This window comes from Coturnix japonica, chromosome 5, assembly GCF_001577835.2.
Source record: "Coturnix japonica isolate 7356 chromosome 5, Coturnix japonica 2.1, whole genome shotgun sequence".
NCBI lineage: Eukaryota > Metazoa > Chordata > Aves > Galliformes > Phasianidae > Coturnix > Coturnix japonica.
This window is the reverse complement of record NC_029520.1, coordinates 48,512,435-48,535,490: the sequence shown is the minus strand read 5'-3', so window position 1 is coordinate 48,535,490 and position 23,056 is coordinate 48,512,435. Positions and strand designations below refer to the sequence as shown.

Genomic DNA, 23,056 nt, shown 5'->3' with positions numbered 1-23,056 from the left:
ACAGCTAAAACCCTGAGTAACATATTTAGCAAGTGTGGCTTTGAAAGTGTAAGAAAGATTGCAGAAAATCAGACAGAAAGAGAAAATGTATCGCTTATCATAGGAAAACTGTCATCATGGCATTTGAATGTATGACAGGACACAGGAGAGCAAAAACGTGGTATAAAGTCAGTAAAGGAACACATTAAAGATCATGGAAGAGCAAGGGTGTTAGCATTCAGAAAGCTGTCAGAGTGAAGAAAAGCTTAGAGAACACAAGACTAAGGAAACTTGAACATCCTCTTGGGACAGAGAAAGGGGATTACAGAATGGGAAAGGCAGCCTTGTGAGAATGAAGAAAGAACAGAAAAGGAAGCCTTAAGAGAGTTTAACTACAAAAGTTTGAAATATTACAGATGTAGGCAACATTTTTAATTATCTAATCAGAATAGAGGATATTTGTCTTAAAAAAAAATGCAGTAAATGAATAAGAAAATCTACTGCATTTTCCCACATTACAAACCTTTGCCCCTCCTTTTATGTATTAGGCAATTACATTTCCAAAGTAACTAAAAAATTACAGAATTCTAACAAAGCAGAAAATATTTTCACAACTTCTACCTGTGCATGGAAGAGTGATAAACTCCTGACAGTATGCAAAGGAATCAGCACCTTCACCAGAAACTGTTTATGCTCTGCCTTAAGAGGTAAAGCAAAACCATTGATAATACTAGAAATTAGAAGAGAAGCATTTGTTAGTGTTATCATCAAAGAAAACATTCTTGAGGTCTGAACAAGAACTTTCTACATTAAAATCATTTAGGAGTCAGCACCCTTATCGGGCTCAAGTTATTTGTAAACAGATGCTGAAATTTTTCCTACTTTATATTAGCAGTTCAGTACATTTCTAGGTAATAATTCAGCTCCAACTTAAGAATCATCATATAAACAACTGCACAAAACTTCTAACAGAGAAGAACTTGTCTATGTAATCCGCAAATTCACATGGTCTTTGGTAATCAAGTTACTATAATTAGGTTTACTTAAGATACTCATGCTGCTAATGTACTTTAAAAATATATGCAGTGCATAAGGATAAAGTGTAACACACAGACACAAAATTAACCTAACACTTCTGCCTGTAACTCGCATCAACATATGAACTCTTGGCAAAGATAGGAGAGAGATTTGCACATGGGCTTAAAGATGAGCACGTGAACACATCTCTTACAAAATCACGGTTTATAGCAATACTTTTTCTAACTCTGACATTACTCTGACCTGTACAGAAAGGAAGCTTGATATTGGTAATGAATACTCACTTACCTTCCTAAAATTTCCAACAGCTCAGCTACGCCATTGAAGTGTTCAGTTTCATAAACAAATCTAAAAAAAGAAAGAGTTAAATTTAAGTAATATATCAGATTACTAAAATATTTATATGAGAAAAGTATCTTCTCCCACAGCTTACCGTAGAAAAATATTATTAATCTGTTTTCGGATAAATGCTCTAAGACCCAGAAACTTGCCATAAATTCTGTGCAAGACTGTTTTTAGGTAGTCCCGTTCTCGAGGGTCTTCACTGTCAAACAGCTCCAACAACTACGATTAAAGAAAAAGAAGAAGTTAAGCTGTAGGTAGACTTTACATTTGACTAGCATGGCACACAGAATTCCATATGGCAGTTAAATTGCAGTAGGTGCATATAAGGACACAGTATCCACACTACCCAAGGTACAGAAATACTCACTCTCCCCTCCACAAAATAAAAATGCTGTCACATCTACAAAATAAGACACTACTTCTTACCACTCTCATTTTCTCATTCTGAATTAACACACCTTCGTTTTAATTGCATAAGTTTGCATCAAGGTCACATATTCTAAATGATGTTTCATTTAGAATATAAGATCCTGAGCCTTTCTAGAGATTGCATGGCTTTCAGATTGTGGATTCAACAGCGCAGTCTGTGGCAGCACTGGATGTACCAATTAATGCAAATATCAAATAATGATGGGGATCTCAATCAAAAGAGAAGACTACCCAGTGTGTTGTACTCTACAAAATCTATGCTCCCTAAACTTTCCTCTAAGAGCCAAAGTATGAAATGAGCAGCAAGAATAGCAGTTCCACTTCTTCAATCCATTCCCCTACCACAAATGAATGAGTTTCACCTCATCTTTTCAGTTCCATCTTTTTTGACGCAACATCTGCTATTTCAGCAGACATTTCAAATGAATTAGAAAAAACTTATTTAGAAAAGAAGAACTGCTCAGAACATAATGCAATTTAAGTGGTAAGAAGGAAAAGAAAGATTGACTATCAGCAAGATAAGGTAACATTCAAGCAGTACATATCCTGAAAAATAAGTGAAGGCTGCCTGCCAAAGAGGCCTTAAAATGTTTATGATGCTGGCAGAAAAACATTACAGGAACAGCAGAGAACAAAAATTATTCTCAATTCACAAATAGGTAAATTATAATTATCTACCATAAGCAGGCATGTGCTCTATCCAATCTCTGTAAAACTGATGCACAAATTTAAGAAGGTGAAGAAGAAAAAAGAAAATCAGAAGATTAATAGAGATATTTTTTTAAGCTTTCTGGGATTTTGCTTTCTAATATCCAGGTTTACAATTGATGTATGTATTCTTCTTCATCACCTTGCACATTTTTCACTGTTTTAACCTTGCAGTAAGAATCTGTGATGGGAATTTCAGGAGGAACGATGGGGTTTGTCAGCTGCCCTCTAGAGGTTATCAACACATTGGTTTGTTGTATTAGTTCCACGGTTAAAGAAATAAGCAGTTACCTCATCCTTCCCCAAATAGCACATTTCACCCAAGGACAGCAAACACTTCTGTTTTTAATGTTCTTATTGGATTGTTTTTAGGAGTAAAATATAAATATTTCCAGTTCTTTTATACAGATCCTTTGTGGAAACATTGCTGAAGTCAGACTCGGTCTCTCATTTAAAAAGAAAAGATGCTTATTTTCATTTGTCCAATTCATTATCGGGTTTCAACAATAAAGCCTTATTTTTATGAACAAGCTGTAAGACTTCTATGATTTACGTAACTACTCTGACACCAAACGTACACAGAAAAGGGAAATAAATCCTCCAAAATAGCAACCTACAGTAACACAGACCCGTGTGGAGATATTTCGATAGTGCCTCTTAGCAACCGCTGCGGACTATATACAATTGAGGCCTTAGGAATGAACGGTTACACTGTGAGTGTACAGCATTTTATCATAACATACTGCTGAAAGCCAATAACACATCTACATTAAAAAAAACAACCCACACCTGTCTCATTTGTCCCATATTAGCACACTTCTTGCTAAGAAACACTTCAATAAAGTCCACTCAACATTAAAAAAAACCCCAATTATGTTAGAGAGAAAACCTGTCAGAGTTGTATTGCCAGTGTCACAAAGCATAAGCATGTCTGGTTGTTTCAAAAGACTCAAGCTGGTTTCCAGTCTAAGTGATCAGTAATAACAGATTGTTAACTCATGTCAGAAAAAATACAGAAGGAAATGCACGGACACCAAAGTTCCTAAAGATCAAACAAGAACACCTATGCACAGAGAGGTATCTCTCTTTGCACGTGTATATAAAGCTCTGCAGAACTTTCGATAGAAAAACATGAAATGTTTCACTGTTCAAAGCAATATATAAAAAATGCATCACCTAACCATATGGCAACAGCTTCCAATTCTTTCAAACTCCAATTTTATCATACATTTTCAGATAAGTAGGTTTCAAAATATCACACTTCTCCCTTCCAGTAGATAAAGACAAACGGGATCTTAAGAATCCTCCTTTTAGACCCATTCTCCACTGCCAAATCTTAATAGGGCTGAATGCCTTGAAAAGCTTTAAGTGATTAGGATACCTCTGAATCTTAAAATGTAAGGATAAAAATTGTTGTCTATGCTGAATTCTTCATGTATTCTTTATGTGAATAAAGTACAAGACAGCAAATTACTGCTTTTATTGCCTAAGCATCACAGGAAGGGAAAAAAAAACTCCAGAGGTGAGAGCAAGGTCATCAGCAATTCTGGGCTTCCCCAGCCATTTCTAGTTGGGCTTTTATTCAAGTCTCAAAACCCAGGAAATTCCCTTTTCCAGTTAAGTATGGAAATCTGCAAATTTCCATGATTTCAAAAGCTATGGACTGCATTAAACATTAAGTGGATTCTGACTTTGTGGTTCTACAAGAACTCGCAGTGGGAACACAAAACATGAACAGGCCCATTGCTGGAAGCAGAAGACAAAAAGGAAAGGGAGCATATATATGAACTTTGCTGCCTCATCCCAGAAAATATCATTCTTCAGCCATCTCTGTTCTGGGCTCTGTCCTGGCCTAGAAAGAACTTCCTCAGCAGAGAAGACTGGCTACTACATTTTGAAGTGAAGGAGGAAGAGGATGAAATGTGTAAACCATCTGGCTGCCAGCTCACTGCCAGACTGTGGCCACCTCATCCATTTAGCCACAACGGCAAGCAAATTTCAAACACAGAACTTCCCATTCTTTGCCAGTGTTGTTTATTACTGATTCTTCTTCCTCTATGCTTTTAATAGAGCTTGAACTTTATATGGCTTTTTGATTTACTTCCTCCCCAAACTCTCTAAAGTTACTGTTTTTGATACTGCTTTGGGAATAGGCCTGTTAGTGAATATCTGCCCTTGTTGCCAGCTCTCCAGCAGAGAAAAATAATTTCCCCCTTCAACAGAAATATTTTATCAATAATATGATACATTAAAATCATAGTTTAAGTAGTGTCTCTAGATGGCAGCATTTTCAGAACCTTTCATTTTCGGAGCCTTTCATTTTTCAGCAGTTACTGTTACAGTTCGCTCTTACCTTCAGCAAGTCAAATCCAAGTGATGATCCAAAAGTAATGCCTCCTTTTTTATTATGCTGGCCCACAATTTCAGATGCAGATGGTGGTATATCAGCAGAGGCTGAACCTTCCAACCAACAACCCATCATATTTTGTTGCCATGTGACAGATGTCAGCAGAAGGGCAGTGACAGAATGGAGGTTGACATGAATTGGTACACATGTGCCATTTTTCCAAGCAAAAGTATGTGCCATTGAATTTGTCCATATGGAAAAATGGTACCCATTGGCATTCATCAATGCCTGCTGAAGGTTTATGGAGATCAAACAGTGGATGTGAGTACAGTGAGGCAGTGGGTGGTGCATTTCAGCAGTGATGACAGCAATGTGAAAGACAAGCCACATTCCAGATAGTCATGCACAGCTGCCACACCACACAATGAAGAGCATCTTCATCAGTTCACCAACACAAATTAGATGATTACCATCAGGGGGCTGAATATCAGTTACAGTGTGTTGAAAGTGGTGATGGCAATGATGGTACATTGCAAAGTTTGCATGAGGTGGCTCTCACAAGTCCTCACAAAGGAAAAGAAAGAACAACATGTGCAAGTTTGTCAGGACCTATCGAAACAGTAGGAGCCTGAAGGTGACTGCTTTCAGGAACTGCATCATTAACAGTGATGAGATGTGTTGTCAGCACTGGGTCAAAACAACAGCCTAAGAAGCAGCAAGATGTGTATTTCCCATTGAAGAAGTTGTTCAAGATGCAGCCCTCAGCAAGTAGAGAGAAGAGGTGAGTGATCTTTCTGGATTTCCTGGAACTCAGACAAACCATGAACTCTCACTGACCAGTATATCTTGATGCTGACTATGCTGAAGGTTCGAAGTTCCAGAGTTAGGCTAGAGAAGAAGACAACCTTTCTCTTGCAATGCAATTATGCCAGGCTCCATCCCAGTTTGAATACTGCGTTCCACAGTCTCAGTTTTCACTGGACTGTCCTACCACACACCATAAAGACAAATTTGGCATCTTCTGATTTCCATCTGTTTGCTCTGATGAAAGACTGACTGCATGGGCAACATTTTCCTAGTAGTGATGTTGTCATAGCAACTCTGAAACAGTGGGTGACCTCAACTGGTGCAGTTTTTTGAGCACACACCAGTGAGGCTTTCATTCACTGTTGGTGAAAATGCATAGCTAATGATGGTGACTGCGTTGAAGAAGTGTCTTGTAGCTGGGAATTTGCTCTCCCAAATAGCATTACTGTACTCACACAGAATCACAGAATGACCCGGGTTGGAAGGGACCTCAAGGATCATGTAGTTCCAACCCCCTGCCTGGCAGGGCCACCAAACATACACCTTTACTAGATCAGGTTGCCCAGGGCCCCGTCCAACCTGGCCTTGAACACCTCCAAGGACGGGGCATCCACAACCTCCCTGGGCAGCCTGTTCCAGGGCCTAACCACTCTCCTTTTAGTTGTTTTGTTTCCTTGGAAACAGATCGGAGGCATTACTTTTGGAGCAACCTACACGTCTCATGTATTGAAACTGGAGCCAAATCAAGCACTGTATATATCTCTAGAAACAGTGACCAATATACTTCCTATTTCTGCAGTTTGACAGCTTTCACTGTAAATGCTTGCAGCGCATTTGCTGTTGCAAATAACATTATACTCTCAAATCCCAAACAAAACATTTTTCAAAGCAATTTTTTTTTCAAAAGCAAAGTGAAACCTTAAATCAACCACACTGGCTTACCTGCAATACAAATTTCTGATCTATGTACTTTTTGGCAATGCTGGGCTGAAATTCTTGGCTTTCCAAAAATCGTATGAAAAACTCATATACAAGCTGCAAAGTGAAAAAAGAAGTAGTTTAGTTTATGACTTTATTATTGTTTATTATTTCTAAGTGTTTCACCAGATTCTTTCCATATAAAACAAAAGACTTATTTTTCCACAAAGCAAGAGGATGAAAAGATGAAAAAATATTTTCCCCTTTAGCAAATTGCTACCTTAAGTGTTTCAATTAAACGGATGAGCTTTGTAAGTTAGTTTTGCTTATTTTACTCCATTCAGAGATATCTAATTACTAAATGCAGGCACTGCTATCTTGTAACGCTTGTTATCATCTTGTAAAGCTAACAAGGGTAACTGGAAAGCATATTTAAACTGCCCTCTGAACTGCTTAACTCATATCCAATAGAAAAATTACCGTTCTGAAAAGTAGTGGTGAAACAGGTAGAAATAATTAAAAGTAGAAAACACTCAGGGTAGCCTTCTATAACAACTTGAAACACAGACCAAAAAAAATAGAAAATAGATTTTAATCAGGACTCTCTGACTTATTGAAAATATTAGCCTCGAGGATGGAGAAAACCTGCTTGCTTCTATTCAAATCTTTCTCTGCCTGGACTATTCAGTGGGACAGCCAGAGATCTTTCATTTAATATCCCAAAAGGAAGCAGAAGAGGCACTCTGATAGATTCATGTAACAGCAACTCTGACCTGTCACTGATCACCTGAGCTACGAGCAAGCACTTCTCTTTACTGCAGCTTTTCAAGAAGAGCAGCCATTGGAAAATTTTTCCCTTCTGATATGAGCACGTATGAATATTAACACTGAAAGGAGAAAGGAAGCTACAAATTAAATTTTAAAGCAACTTTAAACTTTTCCTTGCAAACACCGTCATGTTGCAACACTGCTGCTGCTTTATGTCAGCATCCTCTGAGTTCCTCTACAAGGAAACAATCGAAAACCAGAAAGAGAGGATGAGAAACATGACATGGAAAAAATGTCAGTTTACACCACTAACATCAATTCAGCAGGAAATCTATTAACTTCTGACCAATACTTTGGTACACTTCTTCCTTCCAATGGTAAGTCAGCCACTGGCTGAGAAGATCTATCCTTTCCTTTTTAAGCAATGACTTTTAAAAACAGTGCTAGTGTCGATGAACATAAGATAGCAAACATGCCTCTGCTGCTCATAAGTTCCATGAAGATTTTAGGATTCTTATTTAATGAAAATTATTATAAATAAAGGATGAACCCTACATATCAAAACCTAAGAGAACAAGAAAGTGAAACTGTTCTCAGGCAAAGATGTGCATCCAACTGTTAAATAAAATACTTAATTCAAGCCGAGATCAACTGGGCTCCTTTGCTCACAGATCCTAGACTCCACAAACTGTTTCTCTGCCAAATTTCTTCTAAATTTATCTGTGGTGTAAGTCATAGTCCTGACTAACAAAGACAGGATCTGCAGTCCTATCTTCTATAAAGGAATTTACTGCAATAGCATCAGTTATTCTGTCTTGCTCAAAGATTATGCTACGTTTTTTGTTCAATATACCTTCCATTGGCACTTGAGATACAGAGGAAGCAATGAGAGACAGCATTGAGCACACACACCACTACAAACACCTGAAAGTGAACTTCAACTCAGGGAGAGGAAGGGATATATGGGTAGAGATACAGATTCCCATTTGTTTTTCTGATCTGCAGCCAATTCCTGTGTGCTTTTGTATGAAAGTTAACTCAGTAAAGCAAAACTGTTGGAAGTGTTATTACTTGTGCATCAGAGCAACGTGGGGAAAAAAGAAATTAATCAACAAAGGAAAACAGGACTACAAGAGACACCATCAATTTCGTGTCTCTTTTGAAAGAAAGTTCTAACACTTCCCAAATTCATGAAGTACTCTCCTGTCTTTGTAGATACTGTGATAGAGCCAATAACAACATCTGTGAAACAGAAACCGAATTTTCTTGTAATATCTTATCACTAGTTCTCATCCACAGGTTAAAAAAAAAAAGTTATTGAAAACTGGATAGATTAAGCAATAATAAGCATTTATTTTGAAAGAAATGGACAAAAACCTGTAGATGTGGCCATGATGCCTCCAAGGTGGGTTCATCTTCTTCTGGATCAAATTCATTGCTGTCACTAGGTGGGAGAGTTCTGAAGATATTGCAAGATACCTGAAAAGTGAAAGAAAGAATAATGAGATCAGTTTTTCAATCAGGTACTAGATTACAGGCCTCTGCACCTCTATGCCTACTCTACACATCCTCATCACAGAAGCAGTATTTCTATTGCTTACCTGTCTGACTATGCTCCTTAGCAACGGTATAGGTCAAAGTAACCTGTCACTTTACAAACCTACCACCAACCCTGGCACTTTACCTTCTTCAGATCTTTTTGCTTCTTTCTAGGGACGTCCCAGAATTACCCAAGTGAGCCACCACTGCTGACTTCCACATGCTCCACAGGAGCTCACTGTCTTTTTCCTGTTCTGCTTGCAGTAAGAGTCTGCTAGGTCAGAGGTATGGCCATCAGTATGCATTGACCAGGGTTTCCATACACTTTATTTTCCTTTGCACAGGAAAAGACAGTTGTGACATCTGCTAAAGTTCTCATCTGTCAACAGTTGCTTTAGTTAAAAGTGTTCTTCACAAAGTATATGCCCAGACACTTTCTATCAGGTGCACAATGCAGGCAACAAATACAATTTGCTTGTCACTTCACTTGTATTTTATTTCATGGTTGCTTTGCTTAATCTTATTTAGAGGTACTTTGCTCAGAGTACTGGGCCTTGTGAGGCTCATGCTATCAGCAAAGACCGAACCAGAGGATTTTCCTGGGTTAATTACAGTGCTGAATGGAGTGTACTGATTATTATGCAGCATATCTTACAAACTGTAAACATGCTGCAGGGCCTTTTCTCACTTTGAAGGTGGTGTAGTGCCTTCCTTGCACTCTGCTACTGCGTTTGACCCGTCTCTAAGCTGGTTAATCAAACAGCTGGGAAAGACAGCATATTATCTCCTAATCCTGTCTATACATGACCTCTGCATAGTAGTTCAGACAAATTAATCTATTTAAGCAACGAAACTAGTACACTCTTCAACAGCCTGATTTATTTTTCCAGGCTTTTAGAGATGTTCATATTTTAAAGTTAGTCTGTAAGGCAAGTCTTTGGTATGCCTGCAACTTAACATGAGAAGACACATCAAAGCCAGGAGTTTAAATACAATCCAGATACCAATGAAAACAGACCTGAGTCAGAGTGAAATCTTAGAAGCTGCAAAGCAAACCAAAGAGATTCGGGTGTTGCATAAATAAGATGGAACAACAGGAAACTGTAGGAAAGCACATACAGTACATACTAGCAAGGAATATTCAGTGAATACAAGTGGAAAAGTACTGGCTAACTTGAAGAGTAAATATGGCAAATCTGTGGTCATACGGGTTTTGTAGTTGGACTTTTTTCATTTGCCACAAGAGGGAGCATTTCACTACAGATACAGCAAAACGCTTTGGCAAAATCCTTCAGCGGATGTCAATCTCATGCTGTCAACTCGCGGGGCTCTTTACCCTAATAACATAGCACCTATCAGCCTGTCCTTAGGGGCACTGAACTCTGTCCTATATGCACACCTGCTAGCTAGATATTAGGAGGAAGTTTTTCCACACAGAGGGTGGTGACACACTGGAACATGTTGCTGTGGAGGCTGTGGATGCCCCATCCCTGCAGCCATTCAAGGCCAGGCTGGATGTGGCTCTGGGCAGCCTGGTCTGCTGGTTGGTGACCCTGCACATAGCAGGGGGTTGGAACTAGTTGAACACTGTGGTCCTTTTCAACCCAGGCCACTCTATGATTCTATGATTTATCAGAGCGCAAAGCAGAAGAAGAACACTCGAAGGATTCCCAAGTAAAAAGGGAAAAAAATGCACCTATTGGTGCCTTCCATCTGAACACCTGGGATTCTGCAAACAAAATGACAACAAATGCCAAAGTATGGCACAAGCAAACCCAGCAAGGAAAAATATATACTACCACAATGACAAGCTAATTGAACTCAAATTGCTGCAGGATTTCAATTAAGTTGATCCAAGTTTCACACGGTTCCCCCAGCAGCACCTCGGAAGAATGAAGGTTTCAGCAATAATTGGTTCAGTGACAGGACTGACTTCTGAATCTTAAGCTTCTAACAAAACCAGAGAGACCTCTGGAGTGTGTATTTAAAAATAAAAATTAAAAGTCTCATGACAACTGAAAAGCAGGTTTTTTTTGCATAAGAACTTACAGCAAGAAATGCAATGCAAGGTGAAAGAGAGTTCTCATATAGTTTGCTTTCTGTAATTTTCTTTATTTTTTCCTTTTTTTTTTTTGTCATTGGGAATGAAGATAAGTTGCATGGAGCCCAAATGCAGACATTCTCCTGAGGAGTACAGACACAACAGGTTATCTTCAAATGATTCCCATGGTAATCATAATTTTAAAAGATAACGTGTGCCATTACAGTTATATTAATCACCACAACCCAGCACGAGAGCTCATTTACATGCAGTGCCAATTTACAGCATGCTTATCTAGATCAGTAGCCTCTGGGTGGTGAACATTCACAAACCTCTAAGGGAGAACCGAAGGCAAGAAGTTCTTCCATGCATGAACTGCCCAGCTGTGCGAGGGACCAACACATCACACAGCAATGGGGAAATGATGCACCAGATCTGGGAAGAATGATTTTTCTCACCAAGGCATAAGGCAGCTATTTAGCATTTGTCCCTGGGCCCAAACAGAGCGCCAAAATTCCTCCGGCTCAATCAATAAATCACTTCCTTTCTGACCTCTGCTGGCTCATCCAGCCACAGGACATCCCTGCCAACCTCTGCACAGCCAACACAAATGACTGCTGATCAATACTGACTGCCATCTTCCACCAATTAGGAATGCCTCCAAGCCCCGATGATATTTTTGTACAGCAAAACTGAACTCTAATATTCTGGAAAGTTCTATCATGACAAATATCCTCTATTACGTCTTCCAAGTTGCTTGCATGCTATCCTTCAAGAGCATCCCATTCAGGATACCCACCAACTGAACACAAAAGTCTAACAGTCCTTCCCCAGGATGTCCAATCCGAATAACCAAGTGCCAGAAACCAATCCAACAAACCACTGAGACCCACCCATCAGCACTGAATCTAAAATTCCTGGGATCACATTGGAAACGCCACAGTGAAAAATCTATTTTTAATTACAGGTGCCAAGAAACTTCTAAGCTCAGTGTTAGTGAACAACTCTGACAAAATCTTCTCCAGGTAACTATGGTTAAGTGCAAGTTCATTAAAAACAAAAGGGAAGATAGGCAAGGCTGTGCTGGTACCACCACAAGGAACAAACTGTAAGTTCTGAACTGATCTGAGGGTGGTAACTGGCAATCCAGGACAAGGAAACTACAAACACAATAAATTTGAAGTAACAGGCTTCAAGAAGTTCTGATTTTATCCCTGTGTTTATGTTTGAAATAACTTGAAGAAAATGAAGTACTAAGCTGCTTAAAAGTCTGAAGTCAGGAGACAATGAGAAGTCCTCTCTCCATCCCTCACTAGAGCACCATAAAGCCCACTGATGTTACAGGAACACATCATAAATCCTATTTCAGCTCAGTGCTCATATGTCACGCTTTAAACAAAGATTTGATCAGTCATACTTTTCTTGAACGTAGCCCTAAATGAAAACAAATGTGCATACAAGGAAGTGTAATATATTAGCTATATAAAAACAGGACCACTGAATTAATCTATTGCAGTAAGTGGTACTGTCCATATAAATCCCAGGTATACAAGAAATTGAAACTGGCTATGTGCACATACCATGATTAAACATGTGCACATGAACAATGCATGGTAACAAAATGTAATCAGGCCATATAGGAAGCTATTTGAACTAGGAGTCAACAAGGGCTCATTATACAGGTACTGACAACCTTCTGAAATATATCTGCATATGTGAGGGGTTTTTTTGTATTCTTCATGGATTCACAGCCATTCAGCTGTAATCTTTCTATATATGCCACTTAACTGTTCCCAGAAGTTTGAAGTGCACGTTACAGAAAGAAAAATCCAGCTTCATTTTAAAATATTAACGACTCCACCAGCTCTTACAACCCTGACTTTAGCTATTGAACTGAGTAGGGCAGTGCTGCTTCAAGGCTGAAGTAGCCTGGTTCCCATTGGATCTTGTTAAACCATCAGATCTTCTCAGTATCTCCTTCTAAATACATGTGCATATGCAGTGCTCATCTATGAGTATATGTTTATATATATGTATTTTTTTATCTCAATATCTTTGCTGCTAAATGGACAGACAAATCGACTGAGCCCAGGCAGATTTTGGTTTGTTTTGAACCCTGTGATTGTTTTTCCTACCTTCCTTTAAGTTCCCCCCTTTATTTTCTTAATGCCTTCAAATACATACAGCAAATGTTCTGAATGTGCATAAAAAGCCTGACCATTCCCCTCTTATTTCTCTTTCTTGAATAGTGCATTGTATCAGAAACATATTAACATAGTCAAGATACTCACCCACGATGGTCAAGTCCCTCCCTCATCATCACTTGCCAGATTACAGTCATTCCAAGTTGAATACTATATGTCTTCTTTTTACCCAGCAGCATTACTTTTGACTGGGCTACACAAAAATTACCTTTACCACACTTTGAACACAGGAATCTATCCAGGCCATGTGGCAGGAGTATGGGGAACAGTCCTATTCATCTTTTCTTCTAAACATTCAATCGATAACCTGCAGGAATTTAGCTCTAGATCGAGGCTCCTAAACTTGTTAGCTTACCATCATTCACTTTAGTAGCGGCAGCTTCCTCCCACACAGATGTGCAAGGGGTAAAATTGAGATTCCTTAAGCTATGCCTATGTTACTGAGCAGGGAAGCACAATTGGAGTAGGCTGGTAGAACAACATAGCTGGCGCACAGGTGCTGAGTACACACACTATACATGTTTGGAAGAGCTGCTTACATTCTAGCTATCTCTTTTACTGATGCCCACTTGCAGGTTGAGATCATTAGGCCCACCTCTAGAATACACATTTGAACCCAAACGAATCAAATTCACAAACTCTCAAACTTCTCTATGACAAGCAACAAAATACAGTAAGAATGGGAGATGCACTTCAAAAGCACACTCAGAATCCCAGCTGCAAGTGCTAACACAGTCATGGCCCTGGAGAACCCTCACAGGGACACCATCTACCTGCTGGAAATCAGAGCTCTGAAATGCCACATTAGATACAAACCATGTGAAGTACCCTGCTACCAACAACCTTATTCATCACTATCTCCTTGTAAAAACATTTTTATATGATGCAGTAAAGCACGTTTGTTTTTAATGCATGGCCACGTCGTTCTATACCATCATAACATGAGAGCAATAATTCAATTACCTTTGAGAAATCAAAGCAGAAGGAGCCCCTCATCTCTACAGCAGGCATCAGATGAAGCGAAAGCCTATCAATACATGAACTTGAACTCTAGACAGTATTACAAAACTCTTACTGTCTCGGACTCCTATCTGAAGAGCAAAACAAGATATTCAAAACCCAGGAAAACAATTTCTCAGTGAATTCATGCTGAGCCGAACTGCAGACAAAGTGCTATGAAGATGACAGAGCCGAAATGTGGGAGTGAGAGTGTACGTTCCTCTCAAACAAAGCAAACCAAACAAACAAACAAAGCTGCAGTTGACACAAGCGCTTCTCAAAATGGTTTTTGGTTTTTTTTTTGCTTTAGACTTAGTCACTGTACTATTATGCAGACAACATCTGATGACTGAGAAGCCTACGTAACCAACAGGGGGAATAATGGATAAAGTTAAATGTAATTACATACTGTCGAGAAAAATTATTAGGGACAACTGCTGCAAAAGGAGCTGCCTCCGACTGATTTTTTTCAAGCGTACAGAACACTGCAGTCTCTTCCTTTACTAAGCATTGGGGCCTTTGTACAAACAAGGTGTATAAAGATATGAATATTAAGTAGCATCTGACAGAGGAATTTGAAAACAATGCCTAAAAGAAACCGGTTGGATTCATTTCTAGCTCCTACCCAACTGACAAATCTCACGTTAGAGAGCAGAGAACTTAAAAAGCATGAAATGATTTTTATTCCATGTCTATTCACTTCAATAGCATGCTTGTTCCATCACAGCTGCATCCATGTGCCAGTTCTCACTCCAAGTTCATTTTGGGGGAGTGAAAGAACACTGCATCTTTCTTTCAGTGTTTGAGATGCATTCAAACCAGCGTCTCCTGATTCAAGCTGAACTCAAGATTAACTCCTACTATTTTGCACAGTTCCTGAAGTTACATAAAAATTGTTTTTGAAAAGAGGTGTTATCTGTCAGTTTCCAGAAGAGTTATTGTGTTTATTTCTCTTAAACTCGAAACGACATTCAGCGCTATGATTTTAAATCTGGTATCTAAACCAACAGCAACAAAGTGAGGTTTTGCTGGATCAAAAAGGTAAGACTGAATATAGGGGGTTTTGAAAAACAATGATAAAAATAGAGAATAGGAAACTAGGGTCATCTCCGCATATAAAAGGAAGAAGACCAAAATAATATGCCATTATACAAGGCACATCACAAAAAACTTTCATTATCCACCTCTTATGGGCTGCCAGGCATCCACGGATGTTGTATAAACATCACAGTAAACATCTGGGGTTGAGTTTACAATTGTTGGAGAAGCAAGTAGGAGAGTTTAAGTGTTGCTCATCAACAAGGAGGTTTTTATCCAGGTTTCTCAGTTTAGGAGCTTATCAAGCTCCCCATTCATTTGATTTTTCAAGAGACACAAATGAGTATCTTCAATCTATGTCTTAATTTCCAGAAAACACAAAGAACTGTCCTAAATAACACCCTGCAGGATACCATGTAGACAATAAACATTTATTTCATTCAACTACCATTGCTTATTCTACCAGCAAAATCAGCTTCATTCGTTTAAGGCTCCTATTTTGCTCAGACAGGCGCAAACTTTAGATTAAGTGTCCAATTATTGGCTCATAAAGTCATATTACTGGCATTTCCTTCTTAGCAGACTGTTTCAACTGGCAAGGACCTTTCATACAGAGACCAGCCTAATTCTGTCACGTGCCCTTCTGCATAAGGCATCAAAACAAGGGGAAGTGCACTGAGCAGCGGCCGAGGGAATAAATCTGTCCTGCTTAAATCATTAATACAAATCCCAACTACCCTTCCCATTAAGTGATACTGATGACAGCGACAAGGCCACTGTAAACTTGCTTTGATGGCCATTTGTAAACTCTATTAGGACTTACGTTTTAATGAATGAATTTAGGATGACCAGCTTTAAAACTATTCAAGTACTCTTCTGTTTGGCTACCCCAAGGGATTATTTTAGAAATCAAAGTAACAAAAAATCTTGGGAGTTTGATAGGAATTTCTTCTATCCTAGTACCTGTGAAGTTGAACTTCATTTGGGTCATCGCTAATCCACATGTAGTTAATAAAACTTTAAGAAAAGGCTACCATATTGATATGGTATAATTCTTCTGGCACTTCAGTTAAGAAAGCAGTTTAGTCATTAATCCTTCTTCATAAATATTAGTAACATTTTAAATATCAGCTTCAGGCTTCTGCAGCTTTTTTTTTCTTCACTTAAACGACAGCACAACTTGCAAACCAGCTTCTTGCTATTATCCCTAATGTTTAGAATACTTCCCAGCTCCAAACTGCAGTAGCCCAAAGAGCCAAGCAGGAAATATTACTCCCTGCATTCATACATCACTATGTAGGATCCGTGAGCAAAACACAACAGACTAAAACTTCAAGAGAGAAAAAGAACATTTGTGCTCCATTTTGCTGTGTTTTAAGCTGTCAGCCTTTCAGTCAAAACACTCCCATGACAACTATGGCAGGCAGTCAATTTGGAAAGGACACAAAACTGCTATTCTCTTTGCTCTTGTGACAGGTCAGAGCTTGTCAACTTGACAGGACATTTGTGAACACAGTTGGAGACCTCAATGAAAATTCTCAGGTACAGATAATAGCAGCAGTTGCACACTGAGCTCATGAAGTCAACTGCGTACAGTTTAGCCTGACTCACTATGACAGATAAAAACACTTTATGCTTGAAACAAGAACACGCATTTATTGCAAAGAGCAAGTTACACCAAACATCACCATAGCACAAAGCGACAGGTTACCCCTAATACAGACTAATGCCCTCTGCTCACCAAGGGCCTGAGTGAATGGCATGGAGCTGTCAGAGGAGGTTCAAGTGGGGGGTCAGGGAAAGGCTGTGTCCCAGAGGGCAGTGGGCATGGAACAGCCTGCCCAGGGCAGTGAGGACAGCCCAGAGTACCAGAGCTCAGGGAGCATTAGGACGCTGTTCTCAGACATTGGGTTGGGTTTGGGGGGCTCTGTGTTGACTTAGAAGATGGACTCAATTCTTGTGGGTCCCTTCCAGCTCAACATATCCTACGATTCTAATTTTCTCCAGAAACTATTTAGTTAAATAATAATAATAATAGTAAAAAACTTTTTTATTTGTAAGAATCTAGGCTTGAGTCACTGCCAGTTATGGTACTTGAGAATACTCTCAGTCTTTCCTCTTCCCCTTCCTTAAACTTCCTGGTGCTGAGGTTAAAATGTAGCTTGAGTACAGTATTAGCCCCCAAATGCAAGGCAGAAGAAAGAAAGGTGAGAAAGGGCATAGTGAAATGAAAGGGATACAAGAGAAAACAGCTTTCCATCCAAATGAGATGGGATGAAATTCCTGGGGTTCCATTAGTAAACATCTGTGAAATCTACTGGAAAAACTTTACACTTTTATCTTCACTTTCAGTGACTGCTCTGTATCACGCTTACAGACTATACTTAAGTGAATTATTTAAAACCGTGCTTTTCAAACTATTTAGGCAATGCATCATTTCCTTCAGATAAAAACAGTTTAGTGAATGAACATAAATGACTGCAGGGATTGTAGAAAATGCAAGCAAAAGGGTTCTGCGTCTCATTACAGCTCGTGTACAGATTGCTGTTATGATTTATTACTCAAAACTGAACTTCACAAGCAGGTACAGATCAAATACTTCTAACTTCTTGCTACAGTAAAAGACAGTACATTAAGTCAATGAGAAAATGCAGTCTCAGTAACAGAAAGACTAAAACAAATACTAAATTGTCACAGAAAGTGAGACTGGGGGTGTCTACTGCAAACAGAAAAGATCCCCAATGTTACTGCAGCTATCTGAGCATAAGTACCCTGTCTATACAAACCATATGACAACATCAGTTCATTCCAAAGGGTAAAAGGAAGAAAAAAGTAACATTTGCAAACCATTTAGATGCTGCAAATTGATTAAAAGCTGAAGAACTCAGCAAAGAGGTAGTAATTTTGTATTCAGACTTGAATTTGCATTAGACCACATGCTGAACATTTAACACAGCAGAGTGACAAGCAGCTCATTGAGAAGACTTCTCCAGTAGAGGAAGGCAAATGGAAGGGCAAGGGAAAAGAGGGAGAATCTGATCATGTTATAGCAGACATCTGAAAATACATTCAGACTAAGGAACTACATGTTTTTCCATAAATCATTCGGATTCTGCTTTTTAGAAGATTTACTATTAAGTGCACAATGGGTCCTTCATAATTTTCAGCTACTTTTAAGTATCACAGACAAGCAGCACAGTATATAACTGTGTTCCAGGAAATCACATATAGTGCTTTATAAAATCTATTCATGTTTCAGCATCACCAAATTCACAACTGTCTTCCTATTTAGATAGCAGACTATAAGAGTTCCATATGGTAGAACAGAATAAATGTTTCAATGCACTGATTGATTTTGCCAATTACAAAGGATGGTTTTCACTATATAACACCTGATACCGTTACCACAGACTGAAAATACCATTAGTGGACAATTTACAGGTATATGTAAGTTACGGCTTTACTGTTGAGTAATGCTGCATACAAACAGCAACCACAATGACAGCATACAACCATAACATTTTCACAGTTTCTCTACAGCAGCTTTACCAACTTGGTCTAAAAGCAGCTTCAGTATTAATTCAAATGCTTGGATAAAGTTCAAAGGAAAAAAAAAAAAAAAAACCTTCTAAAATTAATCCATGATTTATACTGGGGAGGGAAAGGGTACAGGGGGAAAGAGATGGACTCTGATAATACCTCTGCTGCGTCTTTCGATCAGGAAACTTTCATATGTTTCTGACACTATAATAACCATCGTCTTGACTTTAATTAAGCACATACAAAAATTAATAATTTTGCCTTTGGAGAATTATCCCCAAGTGATGTCAAGCAGAAAATAAAAACCAAAGGCCTCATTTAATCCACCTACTCCAGGGTTCAATTTCGCCCACAATATGTAACCGGAATTGCAAGTAGATTTAAAGAGACCATGAGAAAGAAGAAACTCACCATTCTAACTACTTCAGGGTAAGTCTGCTCTGTCAAACATCCTCTGCTTATTGTAATGTAGTCGACCAGTTCATTAAGAGTGGAGCGCTTGTATTCTTTCATTTTAAGGTCTGAAAGCGTGTCCATGAAGTCAAAAATGACACAGCACTGTTGAAGTTTCTTCAGGAACAGTTCAGGCTGCTCTGAAGATGGAACGTCTATGAAACAAGAAAGAAAATCTTTGTGAGTCTGGCATCTCTTTATACGAAACAGGATTTATTTTTGAACATCAATTCCAAAGAAAAACAGCATCCAAATACTTTTCATAAGACAGAGCTTAGATTAACAAATGGACCCCCTTATAGGAACTGTTACTACTTTGTGTTTGAGGTCCTGAACAATTTGTTGTAGTAGTAAGTTATTCACTGTTAAGAAAATATGGTTAACAAAAGAAGTAAAGGCTTAAGTGAAAAATACAAATGCAAAAGCATTCAGACTTAATATTATAGTGTACTTCTACTGTTACTGTGTCTGACACACGCCATTGTTAACTTACACATCAAAGAAGGATGAAGGAACTGTTAAGATTGATCAAACTTGATTAATTTCTACTTCCAAAAATACCGTGTCACTTACAACTCTATATGAATACATATGAATTTACAGTAGGACTAAATTCATGCAAACAACATTTCAGAATTATTACTTCCACATCGATACTTTCCATAACAAAATCAACAGCAATTATACTGAAACAGTGACAATATGCTGCTGTATTATATGCATTAACACACAAAATAGTAACAATTACTTGTGCAATTATATAAGTAGAATGTACTGCTTATTATTTTTCCTAAGTCAACTTCTTAGGGGCTTGCTAGTTTACCAAGTGCATCAAAAGAATGCACAGAGTGCCTGGTTTATCCAGTGTTACATGAGGCTAAGAATAGCAGAAAAGCTGCATGAATGAAATATCTATTTTTATTCTGAAAGACAAGAGAATGGCTTCAAACAAGAGGCTTCGTTTCCTTTGATCTGCCTTTTTTTTGTTGTTTTTCAGGCACAAATGGTCTGCTAGGAAATGGCCTTCTGAGCAATAATCCAATATGCAATGGAAAACTTTACTAACTTCAACTAGAAAAACTTAAATAGCAGAGAATTTATATTTATTTCTTAAAACTTGGACATACCAGTATAAAAGCTAACCTAAGAAGGAAATTCTTATCCTTAATACACGACTGAGTACATCTTGCCAAGGAATACTTGGTAAACACTGGATGCTGTTCACAGTTTTACAGCAGTTTTAAGGAGAGTAGCTTTAATGAATTTGTATGAATTTGAACCATATGCATAACAGTACTAGAGTCAACTCAAAAGACCTACTGAGTATTACAAGGCCACAGCACTTGGCACCAACTCCCTGCGCTGCTTAATTACTGAAAAGCATAAAGAGTAAATTTGGATGGTGATACAAATAAATATGCTACACACGTTATGACTTGACATCAAATAGCACAATACATTTACTCAACCTTCTTCAATGAACAGCGGTGTCATTGTGGAAGGATTCAATAACTATCAAACCATACCCCACAAATCAACTGAGATCTTGGCAAAGTTCACTTGGACGCATGAACCAATCTCCTACTTCTAAGATTTGGGTAACCTCTGCAACAGCTGCATCCAAAGCAAATTAAGTGGGAAAAAGTGGTATAGTTATAATACTGCACTTCATAACATCCTTTTAATTGTTCACCCCATAATCCTACAGGTTTTTATTTATCTGTGGAACAGAAGATGGAAGAAACGTGGTCCTGCAGAACTTCAACAGGAAGAGCAATGCAGGAAAAGAAAACCAAACACTTCTTGAAGTTTAGAGGTAACAAAACCAGGCCACTGTGAAGTCATTGCACTGGCCAGGTGTCACACATTCAAATGCCTCACAGCAGACTGCACTGAAATCTAGGTGAAGGAGCCAAAGAAAGCCATCAGCCCTTGGTCATTGCAAAAGAGAACACTTCTGTTAGCGTCCTTCCTAAGGTAGGAACCAGTCTGAAGTCTACGAGGAGATGAAGAGCCTGAAGAATACAAGCATTTGTGATCCTATGTCTTCCAATGGCTCCCTATTAGCAACCTATGTCTTTTAATGGCTCACTATTTGGCAACGATGGGCCCCTATGTATTCCAATAGCTCCCTATTTGGCACCTATGCATTCCAATGGCTCACTATTTGATTGCTCTCAAATGATACAAAAGAGGAAAATGGACTTCAGAATTCACTGTTACTAGCAATCAATCAACAATTATCTGATAAGTAATTTATTCCCGGAGACAAACTATAAACATAAACTACAAAAAAATAGAGAAAAAATGCTCTTGAGAAGTAACCAACCGCACTTCTGTTCTGACTTGCACTCTTCCTTACACATTCCAGTACGTATCTTTACAACAGATAAATGGTATCAATGAAATCTATGATGTTACATAAACATAATGGGCTTTGTTTGCATTGTCCTACATGGCTTGCCTGCATTCACTTTGGCTGACAAGTTTATCTCAGTCAATGGTAAGCACGGGCTGAAAACAAACCAGAATCCATCACAAGTTTCAATCCAGTGTTGTTATAACCAGACTAACCAGACTCCAGTGACTCAGAACTACATTAATTTTAATGTAGTGTCAGCATTAAATTAATATATATATATTAAAGCATTTAAACATCTAATATAAGCTTATTTTTTATTTCAGTGAAGCATTTGGAGGTGTGGAAAAGAAAGGAAAAATATAATAGAGTTCATCTCAAGAAAAGTTACTGCAAAATGATACATGAATTCCATGCCAGCCACCAGGCAAACTCTATGGACAAGCTCATCAAAACAGAACAAAGAAAAACCCCAAACTTGTTCTGGTCTTGTTCTTCTTCATGAAACATAATGGTATTCACAGTGCGAAGTAAAACTGCAAGAAGTATCATGCTTTGGTAATAGGTAACACTCAGCGCCTGTATTTTTCTACTTGGAACCAGGAACTCTCCCAGCAGAAATCAATAACATCGCTATTCTAAGTTCACAAGCCTCCCTCTGCGATCACATCATCAGTTGGTTTGAGTTCTTTTTGTTTTAGAAGGGTTTTTTTGTATGTTTTCCCTAATCTCCTAATGCCTCTCTGACAGATGTGCAGGCCTTACTGAAAGAGCACTGCCACCCTCACATCCTCATTACTGGTACTGGGAGATATCCAGCCCCACAGCAGAGCTCAACTCCTTAATAGAACAACTTCAAGTGCAGCTCATCACGAATGTTCACAACTGGCCAATGCAAAACAGCAAACCTCTTGCAAACCTCTTTCTTAGTTCTCAGCAGTCAGACATTGAGAGGTTACAACGCATTTTGCAACAATTTCCTCTTGTGTTAGAATGTAACACTAACATACTGAAATACAGTAAGCTTCAAGCTTACCATTGTAACCACTTATACCTGAAGGAACAGAAGGTTGAGTAAGTTCAGTAATAAATCTGTATAAAGATCTACAATACCTTCAGACATAGAATAAAATCAAAATTATACCACTGAGCGGTACGTTTGGTTTATATCCAACGCACAGGAGAATATATACTTATCAAAACCAAAACTTAAAGGCAGATAAATTTCTGTACGGATGACCACAAGAACTGACTTAATTTTCATGCTGAGGAGCTTGTCAAGTTTTCTCTCCAGACATTTAAACACAGTACAGAGCTTGTGAAGTACACTGAACATTCACAGATTCAAAGGAAATTGGCTCAAATGACAGCAACTAATAATAAACCTGAACAAATAAAGAGAGAAAATCAGAGCCTTTAACAAAATCAAGTGTTTTATAAAGTGATCTGAAAAACTGACAGAAAGAACCATAGACTTTTCAGACATGGACCGTGTTACTGCAACATCTCCAATACCAGTTCTATGTGACAATGTAAATCAGTTT

General features: G+C 38.5%; 1 protein-coding gene across 4 annotated transcripts in view; it reads right to left on the bottom strand.

The window, feature by feature from the left end:
- The window catches only part of PPP2R5E (protein phosphatase 2 regulatory subunit B'epsilon), a 71,404-nt gene that overhangs the window by 12,724 nt on the left and 35,624 nt on the right, over window positions 1–23,056 (bottom strand). For all 4 annotated transcript variants that reach the window (XM_015865651.2, XM_015865649.2, XM_015865650.2 and 1 more), the window contains 6 exons: window positions 19,112–19,308; window positions 8,717–8,818; window positions 6,596–6,688; window positions 1,451–1,581; window positions 1,306–1,365; window positions 601–709 (listed from right to left, as the gene is read on the bottom strand). In XM_015865651.2, the coding sequence (XP_015721137.1) occupies window positions 601–709; window positions 1,306–1,365; window positions 1,451–1,581; window positions 6,596–6,688; window positions 8,717–8,818; window positions 19,112–19,308 (692 nt within the window). The remainder of the gene's footprint in view (window positions 1–600; window positions 710–1,305; window positions 1,366–1,450; window positions 1,582–6,595; window positions 6,689–8,716; window positions 8,819–19,111; window positions 19,309–23,056) is intronic.